Source organism: Misgurnus anguillicaudatus, chromosome 23 (genome assembly GCF_027580225.2).
Source record: "Misgurnus anguillicaudatus chromosome 23, ASM2758022v2, whole genome shotgun sequence".
NCBI classification, from domain to species: Eukaryota; Metazoa; Chordata; class Actinopteri; order Cypriniformes; family Cobitidae; genus Misgurnus; species Misgurnus anguillicaudatus.
Genome location: NC_073359.2, coordinates 25179693 through 25203473, shown reverse-complemented (window position 1 = coordinate 25203473; position 23781 = coordinate 25179693). Strand labels below are relative to the sequence as shown.

The 23781-nt window shown below is 34.3% G+C and overlaps 1 protein-coding gene and 3 long non-coding RNA genes across 4 annotated transcripts; 2 read left to right on the top strand and 2 right to left on the bottom strand.

Moving 5' to 3' along the window:
* The first annotated feature begins 2218 nt into the window (after window positions 1–2218).
* On the top strand, window positions 2219–3430 carry LOC141359316 (uncharacterized). Its single transcript, XR_012365734.1, has 3 exons — window positions 2219–2301; window positions 2436–2530; window positions 2698–3430. It is a non-coding gene; the product is annotated as an uncharacterized lncRNA (long non-coding RNA).
* A 6895-nt stretch (window positions 3431–10325) lies between these two features.
* LOC129452626 (uncharacterized) lies at window positions 10326–14423 on the top strand. Its single transcript, XR_008647194.2, has 3 exons — window positions 10326–10468; window positions 11421–11521; window positions 12182–14423. It is a non-coding gene; the product is annotated as an uncharacterized lncRNA (long non-coding RNA).
* LOC141359427 (uncharacterized) lies at window positions 14421–15046 on the bottom strand. The gene is made up of 2 exons (XR_012365858.1): window positions 14872–15046; window positions 14421–14637 (listed from the first exon to the last, which is right to left on the bottom strand). It is a non-coding gene; the product is annotated as an uncharacterized lncRNA (long non-coding RNA).
* Window positions 15047–15384: 338 nt separating this feature from the next.
* atp6ap2 (ATPase H+ transporting accessory protein 2) lies at window positions 15385–23547 on the bottom strand. The gene is made up of 9 exons (XM_055216606.2): window positions 23390–23547; window positions 22647–22777; window positions 22440–22568; window positions 22042–22137; window positions 20950–21087; window positions 19443–19496; window positions 19007–19156; window positions 17018–17137; window positions 15385–16116 (listed from the first exon to the last, which is right to left on the bottom strand). Exons 1-9 carry the CDS (start codon window positions 23439–23441, stop codon window positions 15922–15924), a joined length of 1065 nt encoding a protein of 354 aa, XP_055072581.1. The 5' UTR covers window positions 23442–23547; the 3' UTR covers window positions 15385–15921.
* Window positions 23548–23781: the final 234 nt, after the last annotated feature.

Sequence of the window (23781 nt, the reverse complement as noted above, 5' to 3'; positions counted from 1 at the left end):
TCTTCTGTAAGTTAAGCTTACTGTCATTATCTTGAGCTTTTGTTATGATATTTTATGTAATTAACAGTGTATCAGATATAATGTAAATTATGTTTGTGTGGTTCTCTTCACAGATCTGCTGTTGTGCTGTCAATCTACAGAGAGTTTAACTAATAAACAAGTGATTTTAGGAGGAAATGTGACATTAGACTGTGATATTGATGTTAAAGAGATTTATTGGCTTTTTCTGAAACTGCCAGAATCTCTAGTGGTGATATTTCGTACTTTCACAGCATCCTCTACATCAGCTATGTTTATTGATCAAAGACTCAGAAACAAATATTCAACACAAACTTACAGTCGTTTGTTTATTAGTAATATAACAAAAGATGAATTAGGAATATATTATTGTGCAAAACTATATTCAACAGCTCTAAAGCTCAGCAATGGAACCAAACTTTACATCGCTGGTAAGTGTAAATTAAAATTTCTGGTTATATTGTTGTGTCTATAAATGATTTTCTCCTATTTGCTGAAAACAATATTACTATAAAACCACTTTAAACGAAAACAGAACAAAAAAGGAGCTGAAACAGAAAACCAGGACTGAAAGTCATTATTATACAGGAAGCATGTAAATAAAAGCTCGTAACATTGATAATGTTATGTTAATGTTTAAATTTAACTTAAAAAAATTAAGTGCAAAACCATACTTGTGTTATTTAAGCAAGTCATATCAGGAAACATCACAATTTAATAGATGAGATGTAAAAAACAAGGTTTTTAATTTGGCTTAATTTAGGTTTGACCCAAATACAAATGTTCTGTACTTACTACAAAATATTGGTTTGATTATTTTTTCTTTTGCAGTCAACACATCAATATTTAAGAATTATTTTCAATTTAATAAAATGTTATTTATGTGGCACTTTGCACAATTGTTTAATTGTTCCAAATCAGCGTTACATTAAAAAACGGGAGAAAACAGAAAAATCAGAAAGCAAATAAAATAGCAAAGTAGAGTGGATTAAACCGTAACGTAACATATAGTTCAAAGTGAAGCCAATGTCAGCTGACTCCCAAGGGGTTGAAAAAACTTCTAGGAGAAAAACCCTGTGGGAAAAAGTCCTCTATAGAGAAAGCTAAAGCAGATCCTATAAAATATATACAATATATTAAATACTTTATAAATTTGTATGAAAATTAAAAAATATATTAAAAGTTAAAGGAAGCGGTTGGTTGTTGCTGGGCAAAAAATACTCTAAAAAAATGCTGGGTTATTTTTAACCCATGGTTATACTTGGGTCGAAAAGAGGAACAAATTTACCCAGAAAATGTTTAGATTAGTGATGCACCGATGTATCGGCCGCCGATATTAATCGGCCGATATTTGATGAATTTGAAACCATCGGCATATCGGCAATAGCTTGAGAAAGGCCGATACCGATTGTTTATTAATTAACTGCATAAAGAAATCCATTATATTTAAAAAATGAGTTAATGTTGTTAATAAAATAAATGCTGAATAGCTAAAACCACCTTTGAAGGTTGTCATGCTGTCTTATTATATTTGTTTTAGCTTAATTTGTGCCTCTCTTATTATGTTGGTCAGTTGAATGTTAATTAGATCCAATCCATGTTCAGTAAAAATAATTTGATGCAGAAATAAACTAGCTAATAGACCAACTGTATAGTATTGTATACAAGTGTTTAATATCGGTATCGGCATCGGTATCAGCAAGAAGTTGTCTGTTTAAATCGGTATCGGCCCAAAAAATCCTATCGGTGCATTTAGATGTGATCCAACAATAGGTTAAAACAACCCAGCATTTTACAGAGTGCACTCTAAAAAAACAGACGGTGCTATATGGCACCAAAACTGTTGATTTGAATCGTGACCATGGAAGAGCCGTTTTTGGTGCCATATAGCACCGGTGAAGAACCGGTGAGGCGCCTGTGTAGAACCATATAGGGGCCATATAGCACCACTATAGCACCACATTTGGTTCTACATGGCACTATATGGCTCTACACAGGTGCTTCACCGATGCTATATGGCACTAAAAACGGTTCTTCTATGATTACGAGCAAAGAACCACTTTTGGTGCTATATAGCACCGTTTGTTTTTACAGAGTGTGCCTTTAGCACAATTGTGTTTTTATTGTTGTTTACTGTGTTTCTCAAACACACAACAATGATGTTAAGAATTTCCTTTTTTTAAACAGAGCCTCTGCCACACAACCATCAACCAAACCTTCAGACAACAACACATCCTATTCTGACTGTCATATACATCCCAATGATGTTTGCTGCAATAATAGGTGAGTATATATTGAGTACAAATAATAAATCCACAATAACTCTATACTGTATATTTAATGTACAAATATCAGAATTATATGTTACATTATTTAGTGATAAACATCAGGTTTAATCTGAAGTTATTCTGTATTAGTTGTATTACAGATCAAACTTAAAATGTGCAAGAAAAGCTCAAAAAAATGTCAAGATGACAAACTAAAACAGCTTTACACTCCAAACACACACGAGGTAAAACACTGTATACTGTATGGATGATTATTTCAATCAATTGTTACTCATTTAGATAAACAACAGCAATATATAACTTATTCTGATTGTAAATGCATGAAAAACATTGAAACCATGTTGAAAAGTAAAGTGTTTAAGCAGCTAACTTGTATTTTATGTTAATATAGTTTACAAAAGTGGAGTTTCGTCTGTGTGAATAACATTGCAGTGAGGCCGGCAGCGTTTTTACATCACAAACAACAACAAAAAAATAAGGAAAAAACCAAACACAATATAAATCTGTCTTTACAAGTATTTACTAGTCCTATAAATGCTTAAAATAATGTTTTTCAACACCTTTAATAATAAAGTACAATTATCAATAATAACACAGTTTTGTTAAAGTGGCTTGATGCTAGATTATCTTACACTAAAACATGTTTGAACTGAAAATAACTAACACTGATAATGTAATGTATTTTATTTAAGGCATGTTTATAAAAGATGCTTAAAAACCTTAATTTAACTAAGGCCTTGTCCTGGCTTTAGCTAAGCCTTGTCTGTGAAACCAGGCCATGATGTTATGATTTTCTATTTAACCTCATGTAAAACTAAAGTGTGCAGTATATGGCCTTTAAACTTTTATTTTGTAATTGTACTTTTATTTGCTTTTTGCTACCTTCCTGTTCCTGTTCCCTGCGCTGTCATGATTGGCTGGACATCTGTTTAAATAATGTTTATTTGTCTTTTATAGTATTTTATATGATGTAGATTTAGTATTTCTCTCTGTATCTCTGATGTTTAAACTTTATGTTTTGTATTGGTTCTTGTGTGACCGTACTTTACAGATGCCTCCTAGTCTCTGGATTAAATTAACATAATTTGTGCTCAATTTGAGCAGTCATAATAAACGCTGATGTCAATACAGTCTGATCTTGTTTTCTTTCTTTATTTGTTAAAAAAATGTAACCCTCTTACAGATAACTCTTGGCCATAAGTTACCCAATAGTTTATCTTTATTATGTTTTTTTATGTTTTATATATTTAATGTTGTTGTGTCACAATTGGATAGATTTACAGGTTGAATTTGTTTAATGGAAATTTTATTTAAGAAAGTTGTTTTCTCACGGATCACCTGTGGTTTTGGTCACTCTATGTATTGTTCAACTAATTGTTGACTTCCTGTCTTAATGTATTGTTGAGTTTTTGTGGTAACACTTCCTGTTAATGTAAAGTTAACCATCTCACTGCATTAAAGTTAAACAATCACAGAATGAGGACCACACCACTTTTATTCTTCTGTAAGTTCATCTTACTGTTGATTTCTTGTAATGATATTTACAAGGTTTAGAGTATTAGGTTTATAAATGAATAATGTGAAAGATGTTTTTGTTGTTCACTACACAGATCTGCTGCTGTGCTGTCCATCTTCGGAGAGTTTAACTAATAAACAAGTGAATTTAGGAGAAAATGTGACGTTAGACTGTGATATTGATGTTAAGGACATTTATTGGCTCTTTCTGAAACCGCCAGAATCTCTAGTGATGATATTTCGTACTTTCACATTTGCCTCTACATCAGTTATGTTTACTGATCAAAGACTCAGACACAAATATTCGACACAAACTTATAGTCGTTTGTTTATTAGTAATATAACAAAAGATGAATTAGGAATATATTATTGTGCAAAACTATATTCAACAGGTCTAAAGCTCAGCAATGGAACCAAACTTTACATCTCTGGTAAGTCTAAAGATACCAAAGAAATACTTTCTTGTATAATTTACACTTACAGCTAATGTTTTAACACAAATCATCTGTGATGCTGTACAATGCTGTAAACTGATCAAAGAAATATCAAACATTTGTGATACTGCCTGCCTGTGAAAACCAAAACTAAAGTCATTTTTACTGTTTTCTACATAAACTCATCATATATAATGTAAAGAACAGTGAGTGAAAATATAACCTTGATAACTGTAATATTGACTAAGTAAGGTCATGTCAATTGAAATCAATGTGAAATCAAATCTTGATGCTCCAAATCTCATCAATTTCACAGACATGAACACATATATGGTATTTCTAATAAGATTAAACTCAGCTGTTCTTGTTATTTAACAGAAGCTGAGACAGAAGAGAATGATCAACTACAACACAACAACACAACCACAACACAACATTCAGCTCTGACACTTGCATCTATCTCACTGTATGTCCTGCTCCTCATCATAATAATAGGTAATATTTCTGAGTTTTATTAACGGTAAAAGTGCAGAAAAAACACGGGAACATACAAATGTGAAATAACCAATGCTTTTATGTGGTACTGTAATATGTCGCTTATTCATCTATTCATTTAATGTTTGACTGTATCACATAATAACCTTTTAATAATCAATTTTAATGCAAGTTTTGTTTAATAATACATGTTTTTTTGTTTGATAAACTTGACTGTGTACTTTAGGTCTGTTGATGGCAAGATTTCCTAAACCCAGAAAAAGTGCAAAACCACAGCCGACTGCTAAGGTCGGGCTTGAGCAGATTAAGAACCTGAATACAGCTGAGGTAAGACAAACTCGAGTTTGAACACCTCCAAACTTGAAAAGGAAAGTGTTTAAACAGCTAACATATATTTTCTGTTCATACAGTTTACAGAAGTGGAGTTTCGTCTGTGTGAATAACATTACAGTGAGGCCGGCAGCATTTTTACATCACAAACTAACAATAAAATGAAGACATAAACAAACACAATATAAATATGTCTTTCTGTATAGCCTAACAATATAAATACTTACTAGTCCTGTAAATGTTTAACATCATGTTTTTCATAACATTATGCTTATTAATAAAGTACTGAATAATAATAAACACACACACAGTGGCTTGATTCTAGGCTAAAACATCTAAAACACATGTTTGAACTGAAAATAACTTGCACTGACAAATCTTAAAATATGTTAGTGCGATTGATTTGTCTCAAGATACAGCAATGTCTTTTTTCTAAGGCATGTTTATTAAAGATGCTTAAACATTTTATTTTAACTAAGGCCTAATCCTGGCTTTAGCTAAGCCTTCTCTGTGAAACCAGGCCATGATGTTATGATTTTCTATTTACCCTCATGTAAAGTATGCAGTATATGGCCTGTAAACTTTTATTTTGTAATTATACTGTTATTTGCTTACTTCCTGTTCCTGTCCCCTGCGCTAACATGATTGGCAGGACATCTGTTTACTCTAATTAAATGTTTATTTGTCTTTTATATTATTCTACATATAATCTTTTATATGATGTAGATTTAATCTCTGTATCTCTGATGTTTTAACCGTATGTTTTTTTATTGGTACATGTGTGACCGTACTTTACAGATGCCTCTTAGTCTCTGGATTAAATTAACATAATTTTTAAAATCAATGTGCTTAACCTGTTACACTTTGAGAGATTTTTCTGAATTTCCGCATGAATGTGGCATGTCCAAATTTAAAAGCCCCTCATAACCACATACAGTGGAGTAAATGTAAAATTTCGATGTCATTTTACAGGAAACACCTCCAAATTTAATAAAACAATGTTAAAAGTGCTAAACAGGGTTGAATGTGTTGTCAGTCCTCTAATAAACACAAAAATAAATAGGCGCTTTTTGATTTTTTTTAAAGTCTTGAAAGTGTAGGTTTCTGGACCACCTGTTCAGGGTGGGAAAATACTTTTTTTTGTTTGAATATCATAAAAAGCTGCTGTTTGTGACAAATGTTATTAATTATTTTGTTTTTCATATGATAAACCACCTAAAAAAAAAATTGTGTTCTAAATACTGTTTTGAAAGTGTAAATCTCAGGCCCTCTGTGCTCTAGCATGATAATAACATGATAACATAATAATAAACATGTTTTGACAAAAATGTTAAAAACTGAGTTATCTCGGTTTGCAACGAAACTCTTCATTTATTCGATGATTGTTGTATATGTGATGATAATATATAAAAATTACGCTGTAGCCTTATTCCTGAGAGTGAGAACTTTCATTTGATATGAGACTTGCCCATGTTTGCAATACTTGAAAAATATGAAATATGTGAATATTAAATGATATAAAATATTGGGGGGATAGTGTAAATTAAGTGTAAATAACTTTTTTTTTTACAGTAAAACATATGTCATGTAAGTGATGCATATCTGCAGAAAGTAGAGATTCTAAGCTTTTAAACAGCATCTCATATGTGGTACTGGGTCCATGACAGACCATTATAAATTAATTGAATATTTTATATTAAGTCATTTTGGACCCTGTACAGGGACCGCAGAGAGCAATCATACGTTAAACCTTGATGACAATACAGTCTGATCTTCTTTTCTTTATTTATTTGTTAAAAAAAGTAAGCCTCTTACAGGTAACTCTTTGCCATAAGTTACCCAACATGTTACCCAATTATATATTTATTTTGTTGTGTCACACTCGGATAGATTAACAGGTTGAATTCTAGTTCGTGTTACTCTTAACATAAAGTTTAAGAAAGTTGTTTTCTCATGCATCACCTGTGGTTTTGGTTACTCTATATATTCTTCAACTAATTGTTGACTTCCTGTATTAATGTCTTGTTGAGTTTTTGTGGTGACACATCTTGTAAACTGAAGTCTACTTTTCACTGCATTAAAGTTTAACAATCAAAGCATGAAGACCACACCGCTTTTATTCTTCTGTAAGTTCATCTTACTGTCATTATCTTGAGCTTTTGTTATGACATTTTATGAAATTTAATGTAATTAAGAGTGTATCAGATATAATATGAATGATGTTTGTGTGGTTTTTCTTACAGATCTGCTGTTGTGCTGTCAATCTACAGAGAGTTTAACTAAAAAACAAGTGATTTTAGGGGGAAATGTGACGTTAGACTGTGACATTGATGTTAAAAACATTTATTGGCTTTTTCTAAAACCGTCAAAATCTCTAGTGGTGACTTTCACAACAAATTCTACATCAGCTATGTTTATTGATCAAAGATTCAGAAACAAATATTCACCACAAAATAATAGTAGTTTATTTATTAGTGATATAACAAAAGATGAATTAGGGGTATATTATTGTGCAAAACTATACAAAACAGCTCTAAAGCTCAGCAATGGAACCAAACTTTACATCTCTGGTAAGTCTAAAAATACTAAACAAATATTTTCTTATATATACACTGTACACTTACAGCTATAAATGTGCTGCTGTACATTGCCGTAAACTGATCAAAGAAAAATCAAACTCATCCTATATAATGTACAGTGTGTGAAAATATAATCATGATATTTAATATTGACTGAATAAGGTCATGACAATGATTGAAATAATGATTAATTTCAATTTCATCAATTTCACAGACATGAACACATTTATGGTATTTCTAATAAGATTAAACTCAGTTATTCTTGTTATTAAATAGAAGTTGCCTATAAGAATGAGACAGAAGATAATGATCAACTACAACACAACAACACAACCACAACACAACATTCAGCTCTGACACTTAGATCCATCTTATTGAATGTCCTGCTCCTCATCATAATAATAGGTAATAATTATAAATTTTACTAACGTTAAAAGTGCAGAAAAACACGGGAACTTACAAATGTGCAATAACCAATCCTGTTATTTAATGTAGTGTACTTACATGTTTATTTACAATTTTAATTAGATTTAATGTTTGACTGTATCACATAATAACCTTTGAGTTTAATGCAAGTTTCGTTCAATAATAAATATGTAATTTTTGATAAACAATGTGCTTTAAAACTTGACTGTCTACTTCAGGTCTGTTGATGGCAAGATGTCGGAAACCAAGAAAAGGTGCAAAACCACAGCCGAATGCTGAAGTCGAGCTGAAGGAGATTAAGGACCTGAATACAGCTGAGGTAAAACCAACTCGTGTTTGAACACCTTCAAACTTGAAAAGGAAATTGTTTAAACAGCTAACATATATTTTCTGTTCATATAGTTTGCAGAAGTGGAGTTTCGTCTGTGTGAATAACATTACAGTGAGGCCGGCAGCATTTTACATCACAAACAACAACAAAATAAAGACAAACATAAATACAATATGAATCTGTCTGTCTGTATAGCCTAACAATACTTTATTATTAAACATGTTGAAAAACAATGTTAAAAATTTATAGGACTAGTAAGTGTACTTAGTAATTTGTATTATTAATAATAAACACAGTTTTGTCGCAGTGACTTGATTCTTGTGTTTTCACAATATAAAAACCAAAACACAATCCATCCATTCTGTTTCTAGACCTATTGCATTCTGTCAATAAGTGCTAACAAAGCCACACCAAGTTCAAAGTTGCACACGTAGGGCATGAGGTCTTAAAAGAGACGTCTGGGTTACTGTGCAAAATGCAACCTGTTAACCTACACATGCAAGTGTGAAGGAAACTAGGACTGCAAAACCACAGATGGGTGCTGTCCGAAAAAAACTGCAAAACTGTGCAACACATTTGAACACCAGTTCCGGGTTGAATGCATTTTATCTAATAAGTCAACGTTAATCAAAATGATCTTTGAGTTTATTAAACATCAAGAGATCATTCGTATGCATGAAAAGATAGTGACAGAAAAGAAGCAATATACATTTCTATTAGCATTTACTCTAAATTGAAATATCTTAAATGGAGGATAACAGAGTTGAGAATCACAATATATCGTTTTTAGTGTTAAGTTTATATAGTGGTTTTTTTTTCATGTTCATGACAATCACTATCGAATTTAAGTTTCAAAGCACAAATAAACCAACAGATAGTTCACAACCACTGAGGACTACTTTTATCTTCACACTTGTACCTTTGACTTAATAAAATACTTTAATTGCAATGTAAAGCGTTTGGTCAAAGTGAGTTCAGGTTTCACATCCTCATTGTAATGGTGACTGATGGCTTCACTTCAGTGTGTTTAGTAACACTTCCTGATAGACTCATAGAGTCAACACATCTCACTTGCAGTTTAACAATCACAGAATGAGGACCACACCGCTTTTATTCTTCTGTAAGTTCATCTTACTCTTGATTTCTTGTAATGATTGGATATTTACAAGGTCTTTAAAGCTCTGTATTAGCTATATACATGAATAATGTAAATTATGTTTGTGTGGTTCTCTTCACAGATCTCCTGATGTGCTGTCAACCTACAGAGAGTTTAACTAATAAACAAGTGATTTTAGGGGGAAATGTGGTGCTAGGTTGTCATGTTGACATATGTGAGGTTTATTGGCTTTTTCTAAAACCGTCAGAATCTCTAGTGGTGATATTGCGTACTTTCACAGCAGACTCTACATCAGCTATGTTTACTGATCAAAGACTCAGAAACAAATATTCATTACAAACTTACAGTCGTTTGTTTATTAGTAATATAACAAAAGATGAATTAGGAATATATTATTGTGCAAAACAATATTCAACAGCTCTAAAGCTCAGCAATGGAACCAAACTTTACATCTCTGGTAAGTCTAAAATTACTAAACAAATATTTTCTTACATACTGTAAACGTACAGCTGTATGTTTTCATACAAATTATATGTGCTGCTGTACATTGCTGTAAACTTATCAAAGAAATATCAAACATTTGTGATACTGCCTGTGAAAACTGTTTTCTGCATAAAATCGTCCTACATAATGTAAAGAACATGCTGTGAAAATATAATGATATCTTTAATATTGACTGAGTATGATTGAAACGAATGTGAAATCAAACTTTGATGCTCCAAAGCTCATTTATTTCACAGACAGGAACACATATATGGTATTTCTAAAAATTATGATACTCAGGTATTTTTGTTATTTAACAGAGGAGAGACAGAATGAGACAGAAGAGAATGACCAACTACAACACTTGCAGAACAACACAACCACAACACAACATTCAGCTCTGACACTTACATCCATCTTACTGAATGTCCTGCTCCTCATCATAATAATAGGTAAACAACTTGGTTTTGCAAGTCTAGTCTACTATTTTAAGTTTTGACCTGTGAAAAGTTGACATTTACCACCAGTGGCGGCCGGTGACTTCTTTATTAAGGGTGCTCGATGCAAAGCTCGTCACAACATGTATTTAGCCCGTCATGTGTGTGGCTCGTCATGAAAACTTATGTGCATCATGCGTCATGTCAAAAGAAGTGTCTGCTGCAGACGCTTCGAATGGGTTTATGATAAAAGAGACGCCCAAGTTTGCCAGATACTTGCTTATAATCTCATGTGTGATCAGAGTTTTGTGTTAAGATAGTGTACGGCAATTTTTTTGTGAACGTGTCTTTTATCAAAAACCCTTTAGACGCGTGTGCAGCAGGCACATATTTTGACATGACGCACTGAACACATATTTTAGCATGACGAGGAACACACATGACACTTCGAACACATATTTTGAATTTGCGCCCCTCGGAAGAGAAGTCATCGGCCGCCACTGCTTACTATTCAGAAACGTCCATACACAATCTCATAATAATTGATTATTCCTTAAATTCCGTATCTTTGTCTGAGGGTCAAACATAAGGTCTGTTTGCACACACACAGAGCTACTAAAGAAGCTGCTCTGTCCAACAGCCAATTAGAGCAGAGCTTAACATTATTATTCATGACCCTTTCAAATAAGGTAAAAAAGGCCATTTCATTCTAAAGGCAAATCCTAGGGTTGTAAATGGACATGTAAAACTTTTGCAGTTAGTAAAGCCACATACCATCTATGTAGATATCAGAGAACAATTTAATAGAATTATTTCAATGCATTCTTTGGCACCTTTAAAGTAACACAAAAATATATGTTTTTTTCAGTGTAGCAATAAACTTTCAGCTTCATGCAAATTGTGTTCAATAATACATGTTTAATTGTTTGATAAACAACGTACTATTAAACTTTACTGTGTACTTTAGGTCTGTTGATGCCAAGATGTCCGAAACCAAGAAAAAGTGTAAAACCACACCCAAATGCTGAAGTTGAGCTTGAGCAGATTGAGGACCTGAATACAGCTGAGGTAAAACCAACTTGTGTTCCTCAATCGCATATTTGTAACTGTGTAAAGTCATTTGTTGTGATTTATTGTTTTCTAACTGTAAAAAATACGCAGCATTTTTGTCAAATCAACACAAACAGTGTTACTTTAACTTAAAAAATTAAGTTACATTTCAACTTGAATTTATATGTTTAAAACCAAGTGGTTTTAACTTCGTGCTGCATTTTTTACATTGCACATAAAATCCCACTACATAATGTAAAGAATAGTGTGTAAAAATAATCTTAAAATTAGATTATGAGACTTTAACCTCAGTGTAAAAGAAATGTTGGTTCAAATAAAAGAAGTGAGTTACCTGGTTGCCTTTTTGAATTAACTAATATTTTAAGGCAACCAGGTAACTCACTATTTTAAGTTAAACCAACATCTTTTTTACACTGTTTCTACAGACAGGGTCACAATTTTACTCATTAGTTGTCTAGTCGAATCATACGAGCGAACAGAGCAGCTGAAGATGTTTCGAAACCTCACTGGTGGTGAAAAGATGGTGGAGATGATCTTTTTCACAACCGATAAAGCCACTTAGATAAATGATATAACATGTTAAGCCACCATAAACCAGTAATAACAATTATGGTTTTTAGGATGATGATCAGCTAACTGATTTTATTCATCTTGTAGTATTCTGAAATCCAGTTGGCCTCACAATCTACAGAAGCTCAACTCAGCCATATCAACGCAACGTACGTTCTTCTAGAGAAACCAAAACCAGACGCCAGACATAGACAAACACGATGATCTTGATGTGTGAAGTCTCACATACTAACACATACCGTGGGTGTTGGGTTTGAACTTGCACAAGAGAAACATTAATATGCCCCACTCTGATTCCAGTCTTACAAAGGTTATGTTTCCGTTCTCGGTTTGCACAAAAGTGTTTTTATAAAATACAGAAGTTCAGCTGCCAAGCAATGTCAGATGCTGGTCGTAAAGGTTCCTTCAGAGGAACTTTACTTCATGTTTTACTGCTGGTAAACAGGGCTTTGTGATGGGCATGTGACGCAACCACATGATACAAAATGTGACCCTGACCCACGAAACCAGTCATAAGTGTCATTTTTTCGAAACTGAGGTTTATATATCATTTGAAAATGCTGTATGGTTTGTTAGGATAGGACAATATTTGACAATGAGAGTGCAAAAAAAAATATTGAGAAAATCACATTTAAAGTTGTCCAAATGAAAATCTTAGCAACACATATTACTAATGATAAATTCATTTTTTATATATATTTACCGTAGGAAATGTACAAAATATCTACATAGATCATGATTTTTACTTAATATCCTAATGATTTTTGTTGCAAAATTCAATAATTTTGACCCATACCATGTATTGTAGGCTATTGGTACAAATATACCCGTGTGACTTATGACTGGTTTTGTGGTCCAGGGTTATAAATGTCATTGTCAAACAAAGCAAATAGTCGATGAGAAAAACATCCGTCTAGACTCTAGATCAGGGGTGTCAAATTCATTTTAGGCTGAGGGCGGGATGCTAAATAATGCCACAATGTGAGGGCCGAATACATTTTTAAACCGTAGTATGCTGCTAATTGTGTTAGAATTAACCAAACAAACTAATTATATAGCAAGAAAACTAGAAAAACACACAGCTCTGTGAAAACTACATTTCATAAGTCACACTCATACTGTATCAGTGTTGAGGAAAGTTACTTTTAAAAGTAATGCTGCGTTAGAGGCGTCAAGCACGACTGATTTCAATGTTAAGTCAAGTCGCGGATGAGGCGTTTGGCGTGGCGTGGTAGACGCAATTCTGCCTCATTCGCGCGTCTAGTTCGCAAAGGGTGCTTTTTGTGCATTTTGTGTTTGAAAAATGTGAACTTTGGCGGATTTTCGCGCCGCGTTAACCAATCAGGAGCCTGCTTGCTGCTGTGGCGGCAGCCCCGCCCGGTGTCACTCATTCAACATGAAGGCTTGATATTGTACGTGAGCAGTCACCCGGAGCTATACGACGCAAGTTCTTATTTCTATAGACCTCGCTTGAAAGAGTGTCAGTGAGGACATTGGGCAACCTGGTATATACATTTCACTTTTGAGTCATGTGACGTTTATCGACCCGCACCGTTTATTTTCCCTATATAGTAAGGTGACTAAATACAAACCGGTAAGTTAACTCTCTCGATAAATGCACAATCAACATCAGCCATCCTGCAAACAGACAACCGCATAGCACTTGCCCCTCCCACAAGACGCACGTCAAATGCTTGCTTTTCCCGCGCGTCTACTTCGCTCTAGACGAGTGAATGCATTCAAACTGTTCAAGCAGCAAACTAGGCGCGGTAGACGCGATTTTGACGCCTGAAATGCAGTTGGTGTAAACACAGCATAATGCATTGCAATATTAAGTTACTCCCCCAAAAAGTAACTAATTGCATTACTTAGTTACTTTTCATGGAAAGTAATGCTTACCTTACTTTTGCGTTACTTTTTCTTACTTGGTAATTAAACTGAAAAGTAACTTACATTACTTTTTTTAAAAGTAACTTAAATATTAATGTGTACATTTATAAAGTAATGCGTTACTTTACTCGTTACTTCAGAAAAGTAATATTATTACGTAATGCGCGTTACCCCCAACACTGCACACTATACACACAAATTTACATCTGTACAAACCCACTGGCCTTAGGTTGCAAAGCCTTAATTTAACTTCCTTTGCATGAAACCTTAACAAAATTATACCTTAATGCCATAATTATTTATAAACCATTTACTTCTCTTTGGAATATATTTGTAATGAGAAGAGTCATTTAGAAAATAAAATGAATCCTAGATGGGCAGTGGCCCAAACCAAAAATGGCACTAAGGGGGGGTGGTAGTACTATTATGGTTTTAGTAAAGTATTATAAATATGATGTGTTATATTACTAGCATCAACTTAGACAAGTGATTATAATAGGAAATATAATAACAAGAATTTAAGTGTGACAATCTGCTAAATATTCAATATGATTTACCTGAGCTTTGAATCCATGTTTGCAATGTTGAACTGCCTTTAGCAGCCTCACTTTCCGTTCTCTGTCTTTATTTTGTGAAGACCTTGGTGATTTTGTCTACAAAGTGTGCCAACAACAGCAAATTTAGTGTTTATGTTAACTTCAGAAACATTAAATCGATTAGACAAGCATTGTAACGTTAATACAAAGAATGTGGATATTTTGTTTGCTTGCCAAGTTGTTAGCACTTTTAAAACACCGACAGCAAATCATTACCGGAAGAAATACATAAACAAACTTCCAAATTACTAATTCTGCAGTTTAATAATTGATATAATGTAATGAATCTACCTGTTAAACCAACGAAACTTCGGAAACTGCCGTTTTTGCTCTCCAGTCAGAGAATGGACACACAGAGATGCTGCGGAGCGGGCGGGAAAACACGAAGTGGATTTCCGGAATCAGTGGATTTTTAGCGGAGCGGTAACATAAAACGCCCTGGGCACCGTGTTTAGTCTATGTTCCGCGTTTTGCTGCTTTCCGCAAGTCTCTCATACTCATATTAAAAACGAACAAGACACCCGCCTGAAAGGGTTTTTAAAATATGAATTTAATATTACTGACATAAATCATCACGCGGGCCGTATATTTGACACCCCTGCTCTAGATGCCGGTGTTTCGCGCAGAAATAAACCATTAAAATTTACAATATTCATGTCATTTCCTAAAACGGGGGTCCTTCCTGTTTCAGTAAATATTGACTTATCTTAAATATTTTTTGAAACGTGTGCATTTTTTAAAATATGCATTGTACATCTGTGATCTTTGTAAACTGTATGTATTGTAATTAAATGAGATTAAAACTTGTTTTAAGTGACTGATGAAGTTTTATTAGAGTTACACTTGTTTATATCATTTAACACCACATTGTTTTGTATTGTTTTCAAGGGTAACATCTGTACACAACAAACAGTCATATGTTACAGTAAATCTTTCATTTTCCACATTACCATTATAGTTACGCCATAAAAATGGCATTGCAAATGTACACAGGAATGGTGTAAATACACAACATTCAACATCTCAGGAGGATGAAAACAGCACAATCGAGTCAACACCAAACAATAAATAGAGTTAAATTTCAATTTTTTACATCCTAACAACTTCAGGAGATTCATATCTATGTTTTATTAAGGAAATCTGCAAGAGAAACGCATTTCTGAATCTTATCAACAGGCATCAATAAATAATCTTTACCTATGTGTCTCTGTGATTTTGTAATGTCCGAACATTTCATACAATAAGCAATTCTATTGTGCACATACATCAAGTTTCAATACACAAAAATAAAACACACACATACTCAAATACACAATACAAAGCTGGAATAGAAGGCGGGGCTCAGTCCATACGGATCTTCTGATTGGTCATTCTGTAGATGATGCTATCGTATCCTGGATCCATGTTCCAGAGGTTGTATGAAATGGCGATGACAGACAAAGCTAAAACGATCATCAGCCAGAGGATGATGTTGAAGATCACAGCGTAGTCGTAGTTGTACTTGTAGGCCAGATTGTAGGGGCTTTCTGGTTTACTCTGAAACGATCAAACGCTTAAATGTCAGTCGCAGGGCAAAAAGTAGGTCAGTGCAATAATGTACCGCACACAACTTGTTTTTTACCTTAACACAAAGGTTTCATTTGGTATCTAAGGCGAACCATACGCTACGGTTGCTAAAACCACATTAGTGCCAGCTAACTACATGACTACCACTACTAAGTGAACAATCAATGTTAAACATCTTACAGCACTCGGCTTCAATCGATTCTTCCTTTTCATACCCTGATGAATAAAATCATGCTGAAAAAAGTTTTTTTTAAACACATCAAAGCACTTTGGCATGTTTTCTTGCTCATCTTTAGGTAAATTAAACTAGACTGGGGCTGCAAAACGATTAATCGCGACCAATCGTTTGCAGAACAAAGCCCCTGTTTACATCATATATGTGTGTGTACTGTGTATAATAATTATGTATATACAAATACACACACATGCATCTATAATAAAAAAACTACAATTTAATATTATTAAAACTTTTAATTCACATAATTTTTATAATGTAGTACTCAATATATAGTATATCTTCTATAGGATCAGCCATGTATGGCTCTCTTTTAAAGGGACACTCCACTTTAAAAAAAAAGCAGCTGTACTTTGCTACTTTCTGTCCTATGATTTTTTGTTTTTATTAATGTAAAGCTGCTTTGGAACAATTAAACATTCTTTTTATAAAATTTTGTATTTATAGTTATATATAATATCAATCATATATAAATATAAACATGCATACACACATGTAAATATTTATTAAACATGTACTTGCATACATACACATATATTGTATTGTAAACAAAAAAATGTATTCTGCAAACGATTAGTTGTGATGAATCATTTTGTAGTCCTAAACTAGACTCGGACTTAATCGGTTTTAACTTACAATCTGCTTGGACTCGAGGATGGATCGAGACTTCCTGGTAAGAGGAACTTCAAACGTCTTCACGGTGACTACTTCGACAACTGCATTGTTGGCATAGACGCTGGAGACATCATCCGCAAACTTCACATGAAAGCAAACAGAAATAAAATATATAAATAAATTAATGAATAAATAAATTAATGAATAAATAAATAAATAAATAAAAATAAATAAATAAATAATAATAAAACAAATAATAAGCTTAGTTTTCCAAAAAATATATTTTGAATTAAGTATTTTTATTATCCTGTTATAAATCCTGTTATAAATGCATAAACATTTACTAACTTTAGGCCCGGTTTCACAAACAAGGCGTAGCCAGGACTACGTCTTACTGTGGGTTTACACCAAACGCGAAACGTGCAATCGCGTTGCTCGCTCTAGATTACTTGCGGGATTTAACTTCGTGTCATGCGAAGCCCATATCGCGTTAATCGCATCACCCCACGCTGATTGCGTCTTTGCATTGACTTTGTATGTAATCTACTCGCGCAAATCGTTGAACTCGCATCTGGTGTAAACCCACAGTTAGTGAAATTAAGATATTAACTGGTGTGCATCTTGAGACACAACACTGTTGTTTTGTGTATTTGAAAGTATGTCAGTCCTTGTTATTTTCATTAACATCAAAAACGTATTTTAGACAGGGACTAGACTTAAGCCTTGTCTATGAAACCAGAAAATTATTCTTATGCACTTTTGCATGAATTAAATCAAAAGTAAATATATGAAGAGTTTCGTTGCAAAACGAGATAAATCCATTTTTAACATTTTTGTCAAAACATGTTTATTATTATGTTATTATTTTGTTTTATAGTGCAACTTAGCTGTATTTTTTAAGTTATGAAGGTTTAAATCAAAACGAACAAACTGCAGTTGAATTGATATTAATTGGAATGCACAACCAAAAAGCAAGATTTCTGAAAAACTAAAAAAATGGAGTTATCTCGTTTGGCAACGAAACTCTTCATATCTTGTTTTAACTATCTGTATTTTTTTTTTTTTTGGGACCATAGTACAGGGTGTAGAGAAAGGTACAGAATCGGCAAAGGACCGAACCGTAAATCAAATCCGGGTCGCCAATAGCGCCCCCTAAACCATCGGCTCATGTGAGAATCTATATCGTTTTAACCAGAAATCAACACACACATTAACATAATTAAGAAAATATTACTTGGGGGCTGTTTACACTTGGTATTAAGATGTGTTTTCATCGATCGGATCACAAGTGGACAAGAGAAACACATTACGTTTACACATGGTATTTAAATCCGTCTCTTTTGTCCACATTCGACCGCTTCTGTCCTGACTACTGTGAGGGGGTGGTCTGTGAGACGGTGGGCGAGTCTCTCTGCTGTCATTCAAACCCGAGCTGGAGTAATTATGAGTTTATATGGACGCAAACTAATATTATGTCGGAGTCCACTGCTTGTTTAGCAAGTAAACATGCTGCACAGAGTTTTGTACGTGTGTATGAAAGAGCTTACTCTGAATTTTCAGCGCAATTGATGAAATAGGATCGCGCAACTTTCACACTCTTTCAAAACAAAACTACGAAGATCAGATGCTTTAGTTTTATCAATGAAAGGCTTAAAAGAGCGCTGTTCACCGTATGTTCACGCCAGAAGTCTAAATAAGACGTAAAACGTGTGTTTAGTACCTCAGATTAGATAAATGGGCGGAGAGAAAGCGGTCGCGTGTGACTGTTCGAACGCATTCAATCACATGTGCGTTCCGCAACCCCAAAGCGATCCGATCGAAAGTGGTTTCGACTACCTCTGGATGTGGTTGAAAGTGGTCGAAAGTGGACGAGCTCAAAACGTTTTGAACACCGTTTACACCTGGCATTAAGGTCATCCACTTGTGATCCGATCGACGAAAACGCATGTGAATGCGTGTAAACAGCCTCTAGGAGGCTTTGTTGTGATTAAGGAGGAGACATATCGGTACCTTCTGCAGCGCGGACGTCAGGATCCTGGTCGCATCCAGGAACTGCGGTGAGTCGTTGCCATAGCGACGAGTAATCTCCTCTAATCCTGCTAACTCCAGGGAGTAGAGATCAGGAGCCGGGTCTTTAGCCAGGTGCTTGTGTTTCTGTAACTGTACACAAAAACAAACCGGTTCACCTCAATAATAAGTTGTTTGAACTTTTGGAGCTTGATAGACAAAACTGTGTTTCTTCAAAAGCTAAAAACAGCAGCATGTGGGATGAATAAACGGAGATAAATCAATTCCTATAATGAAGTCAGGCAACACAAGACTAGATCAAACAGATCGGATTCAAATATGTTTAATGGTGTGATGGTTATATCAAATAGGAAACTGCAATGCAAAGTAGACACTATTACAAAATACCACAAGGTTGTGTCAGTCAGAGGAAACCTACCAAAGCTGAGATGTCATAAAGCACCTGAACCTCAGAAAGGAAGAGAAGATCGGCCTGAAACACAAACACATACAGTATATTTAGACCAACATCCGGCCTGCTATGTTTATTGTCTTCACTTTATCTAGTTCAATACGGCTTACATGTATAAAAATGGCACGGCACGTTTACTAAACGATGGTTTCGATCTTTACACATCTTTCACATGCTGCTATTTCCTGCGATGTAAAAGGCAGGGTTCCTACTTTCAGAAACTGCTTCATTAACTGTTATTTCCCACTAGATACTTAATGTATGTGCATATTTTATTTTACCGTAACATATTTGACATACAGTTTAAATGTTACCTTAATATAATATGGACAATAATTTTTTTTTACAAATATTATACAAATGTGTTCATATATGTATATTGTTCAAACATAAAACTTTTGTATAATTCTAGCTTTAAATCAGTATTTTTTGAGGGTTTCTGCAGGTTTCACCAAGTCAAATGTAAGACTTTTTAAGACCATTAAGAATTAAATTCAACACCTTTTTTGTTGGGTCTGCACATAATGCACGCATCTTGAGGGAGAGCCACTTGCAAAAGATGTGAGAGGAGGACAATTCTCATTTGTAATGTATTAGCTCAGTGCTTCTCAAATAGTGGGGCGGGACCCCCAGGGAAAATACTTTTTCAGGAAGTGATTTTTAAAGACATTACACACACCCCAATCACGCTGATAAGCCGCTTGTGTTTTTTATTATTATTTATTGATTAAATTTAATTTTTTAGTATCAAATGGTCAAAAAATATACTTTAAATAAGGATAGATTTTTTTATTTCTGGCAAATGATGCATTTTAAGTCTTTTCTGTTACAGACTAAAAAACAATGTTAATAAAGTTATTCTTTGTTGTAAGTTGATCGATATTTCCTTTTTTTATGTTTTCTTTTTGTGTTTTCTCAATGTTAATAAGGATACAATGTTTGGCAGGTGTGTAATTTTATAGACAAATTATACTATTTACAGTCGCGGCGGAGAGTTGGAGGGGCGCAAAATGTTTACCTCTTCCTAGGGGGGGCGTGACAGAAAATAATTGAGAAGCACTGTATTAGCTGGAGGCAGTTAATGTAAGTTTGTAACCATAATAACCCGAATGGCGTCTCAACCATCACTGTGGTTAAATGCATAAGCGATGATGATCAAAAGTAATTACAGAGCATTTGAATGATCATTAGAGGTACACTGTAGCGTTACATGGACGTAAATTAAAATTAGAGACCTAGAACAGCAAATTTAAGGATTTTTAAGGACTTAAATTTTGATTTTGAAATGTAAGACTTTTTAAAACTCAGCAAAAACCCTTTATTTTAATAAGTAAAAATGTCTAAAATTTCTTTAAAAAAAAAAGTCATGCATGTTTTCTTTAAATCTTGAATATGTTTTTTACAATACTAGAATTGTTTACTAGCAAAAACACATGAAAGGGGTGTGGTCTAGGAGGGGTGACATCATCTTCACCTCGTTGTTGCGGCTGAGAGACACAAGAGGGAGCGAGGTGAGCACAGATCCGTCCTGAGAGAGACGTCCTCGAATCTGCTGCAGGGTCACGGGCAGATCTTCAAACACCGTGTTGGCCATTCCCATCATATACAGCCTCTAAAGCACACAATAAAACATCATTAAAACTAACATTTAAACAAATTTAAAGCATTTCTCATATGTAACCATGTCTGTGAGATCCAGGTTTAAAGAGACACTCCACTTTTTCTGAAAATATGCATATTTTCCAGCTCTCCTTGATTTAAACATTTGACTTTTACCGTTTTGGAATCCATTAAGTTGATCTCTGGGTCTGGTGGTACCACTTTTAGGCATAGCTTAGCATAATCCATTGAATCTGATTAGACTATTAGCATTGCGCTAGAAAATATCCAAAGAGTTTCAATATTTTTCCTATTTAAAACTTGACTCTTCTGTAGTTACATCGTGTACTAAGACTGATAGAAAATTAAAAGTTGATTTACTAGGCCGATATGGCTAGGAACTATACTCTCATTCTGGCGTAATAATCAATGAGTTTGCTGCTGTACCATGGCTGCAGGCGGCACAATGATATTACGCAATGCCTGAAAATAGTCCCCTTGGTAACTTTCAATAGCAGGGGACTATTTTCGGGCACTGTCGTGTCAAGTTTTAAATAAGAAAAACATTGAAACTCTTTGGTTATTTTTAGCGCAATGCTAATGGTCTAATCAGATTCAATGGATTATGCTAAGCTATGCTAAAAGTGGTACCGCCAGACCCAGAGATCCCCTGAATGGATTCCCAAACGGTAAAAATCAAATGTTTAACTCTAGGGGAGCTGAAAAATCTCATGAGCTAATTTTGAAGTTAGGAGCATCAAAGTTTGATTTCATGATGTTACTCCATAAATATTAAAGACATCAAGGTTATATTCACACTGAATATTCTTTACATTATGCAGGATGATTTTATGAAGAAAACAATAAATAAAATGACTAGCTGTGTTTTTGCAGGAAGGGTCACATGTTTCTTTGTGTGTATATCACATTGGTGCATTAGTGAATAAGAGTTTTTGCTCGGCCATACCTCCTCGCTGGGAGCGAGTTGCAGGACCACAGGGGTGCTGTCCGCAAAAAGAGTGTGCACGGTGTTTGCCACACTGTCTAGAGTGAACGGCACCGGCTGGAAAGAAAGAAAGAGGTAGAAAAGAGAAGTGCAAGGGAAAAATCAGTCTTGTGACACACAATATGGGAAGTTTCGCAGGGAAACTACACAACTACCCAACGCTGGCCTTTATTTCTAGCTTTGTAAAGATAATGTAGTTTTGAAGGTCATTTTCAACTTATTCATTTAACTGCAACATGTCATTTTGGCAACCTGCTTATTGAATCAAATACAAAAAAAGAGACCAACACATGATATCAAGTTCACGCACTACAGCCTGGGTCGACACTGACTCATTCATGTGACAATGTCTCACTCACATTTTCAAGAGGGTAAGATGTAATGTTTTTAGGCAGGTCGAGATTCTCCGTGCCACGAACGACGATCAAAGCGTTGGCACGAGGGCGCTCGAACAGAGAGCCGGCGGAGAGACCCGGCCAACCGAGTTCCTGCAAACAAACACTAACGTTTATCAAAGTGCTTATGGAAAAGACTTGTAAATAAAAGGTATTTGACATATGGGCTACCTCAGGAACAGAGAAGCCCATTGTCAGTGCAACTAAATCAGGGATCTTCTCGCCGGATATGGGCCACTGTCCATCCCGAAAGTTCACATACGGCGGACTCCGGAGAACTGTCAAACTGTCTCCCAACACACCTGATGGGAAAAAAACCGATTGAGACTTTGGGGAAAACAACATATTCTTATATACACAAATAAAAAAAATTATATGTATATAGTGTGAATAGATGAAGCAATACAGAAATTTGGGGTGAAACTGTATGACTGGACTATAAACTGCTATGATTGCCATTGCATTATTATTCATTTCTATATACATTTAAAATATATATTAATAGCTTTTACCTTTACATAATATTACATAATTAGATAAAAAAAAATATCTTCATCTTTAACAGAATATGCACACTGTACTACAGTATTAATGTTGAGGTCCTTTAAACCGTGACTGTCACATGACCTCCCTGCGCTTCCTCATTCACTACAAACATTTATCAAATAAACGTAAGCTATACAAATACAACATCTTGTCCATTTCAATTATTATAGCAAGATTAAACGAACAGAACTGCCTGAAACAGGATGGTTTCTTCTAAATATATCAAATGTATACTAAAGATGACATGACTGCAGATGCTAGCGTTTCACTGCGGACGCCATTATTTCATTAAACAACACAGAAAACGGCACAAATCCAACATCATAAAACCACACACGTGTCAAAGATGTAATATGATGCGAATTTACCTGATAAAACGCCTAAAAGCGCAAATACTGAGCTGAAAATTGATCGATTCATCCTGGGAAGATTTTCTGATGGACTGCGCTTCCTCGCTACACAGGTCACATGACAGCAGGCTGACGCGGACTTTCTGCGTCATGACGTCACAGCAGGCCTCTTCTGCTTTTAACAGTCTGCAACCTACATAAAAAAATATTTAATTAATATATTTATTAATATTATTAATTGTTTTTATATTCACTGTGTAAATTTTTATGCAATCAAAGATAAATAATTAATAATAACTAACAAAAAAAGAAGAGAGGACTCTTATAGATTTAAATCTTTCGTTTTGTACTACCCCTTGACTTTTCTTATTTTTTATATTATATTTTTATTTTGATTTTGCTGGTGAGAT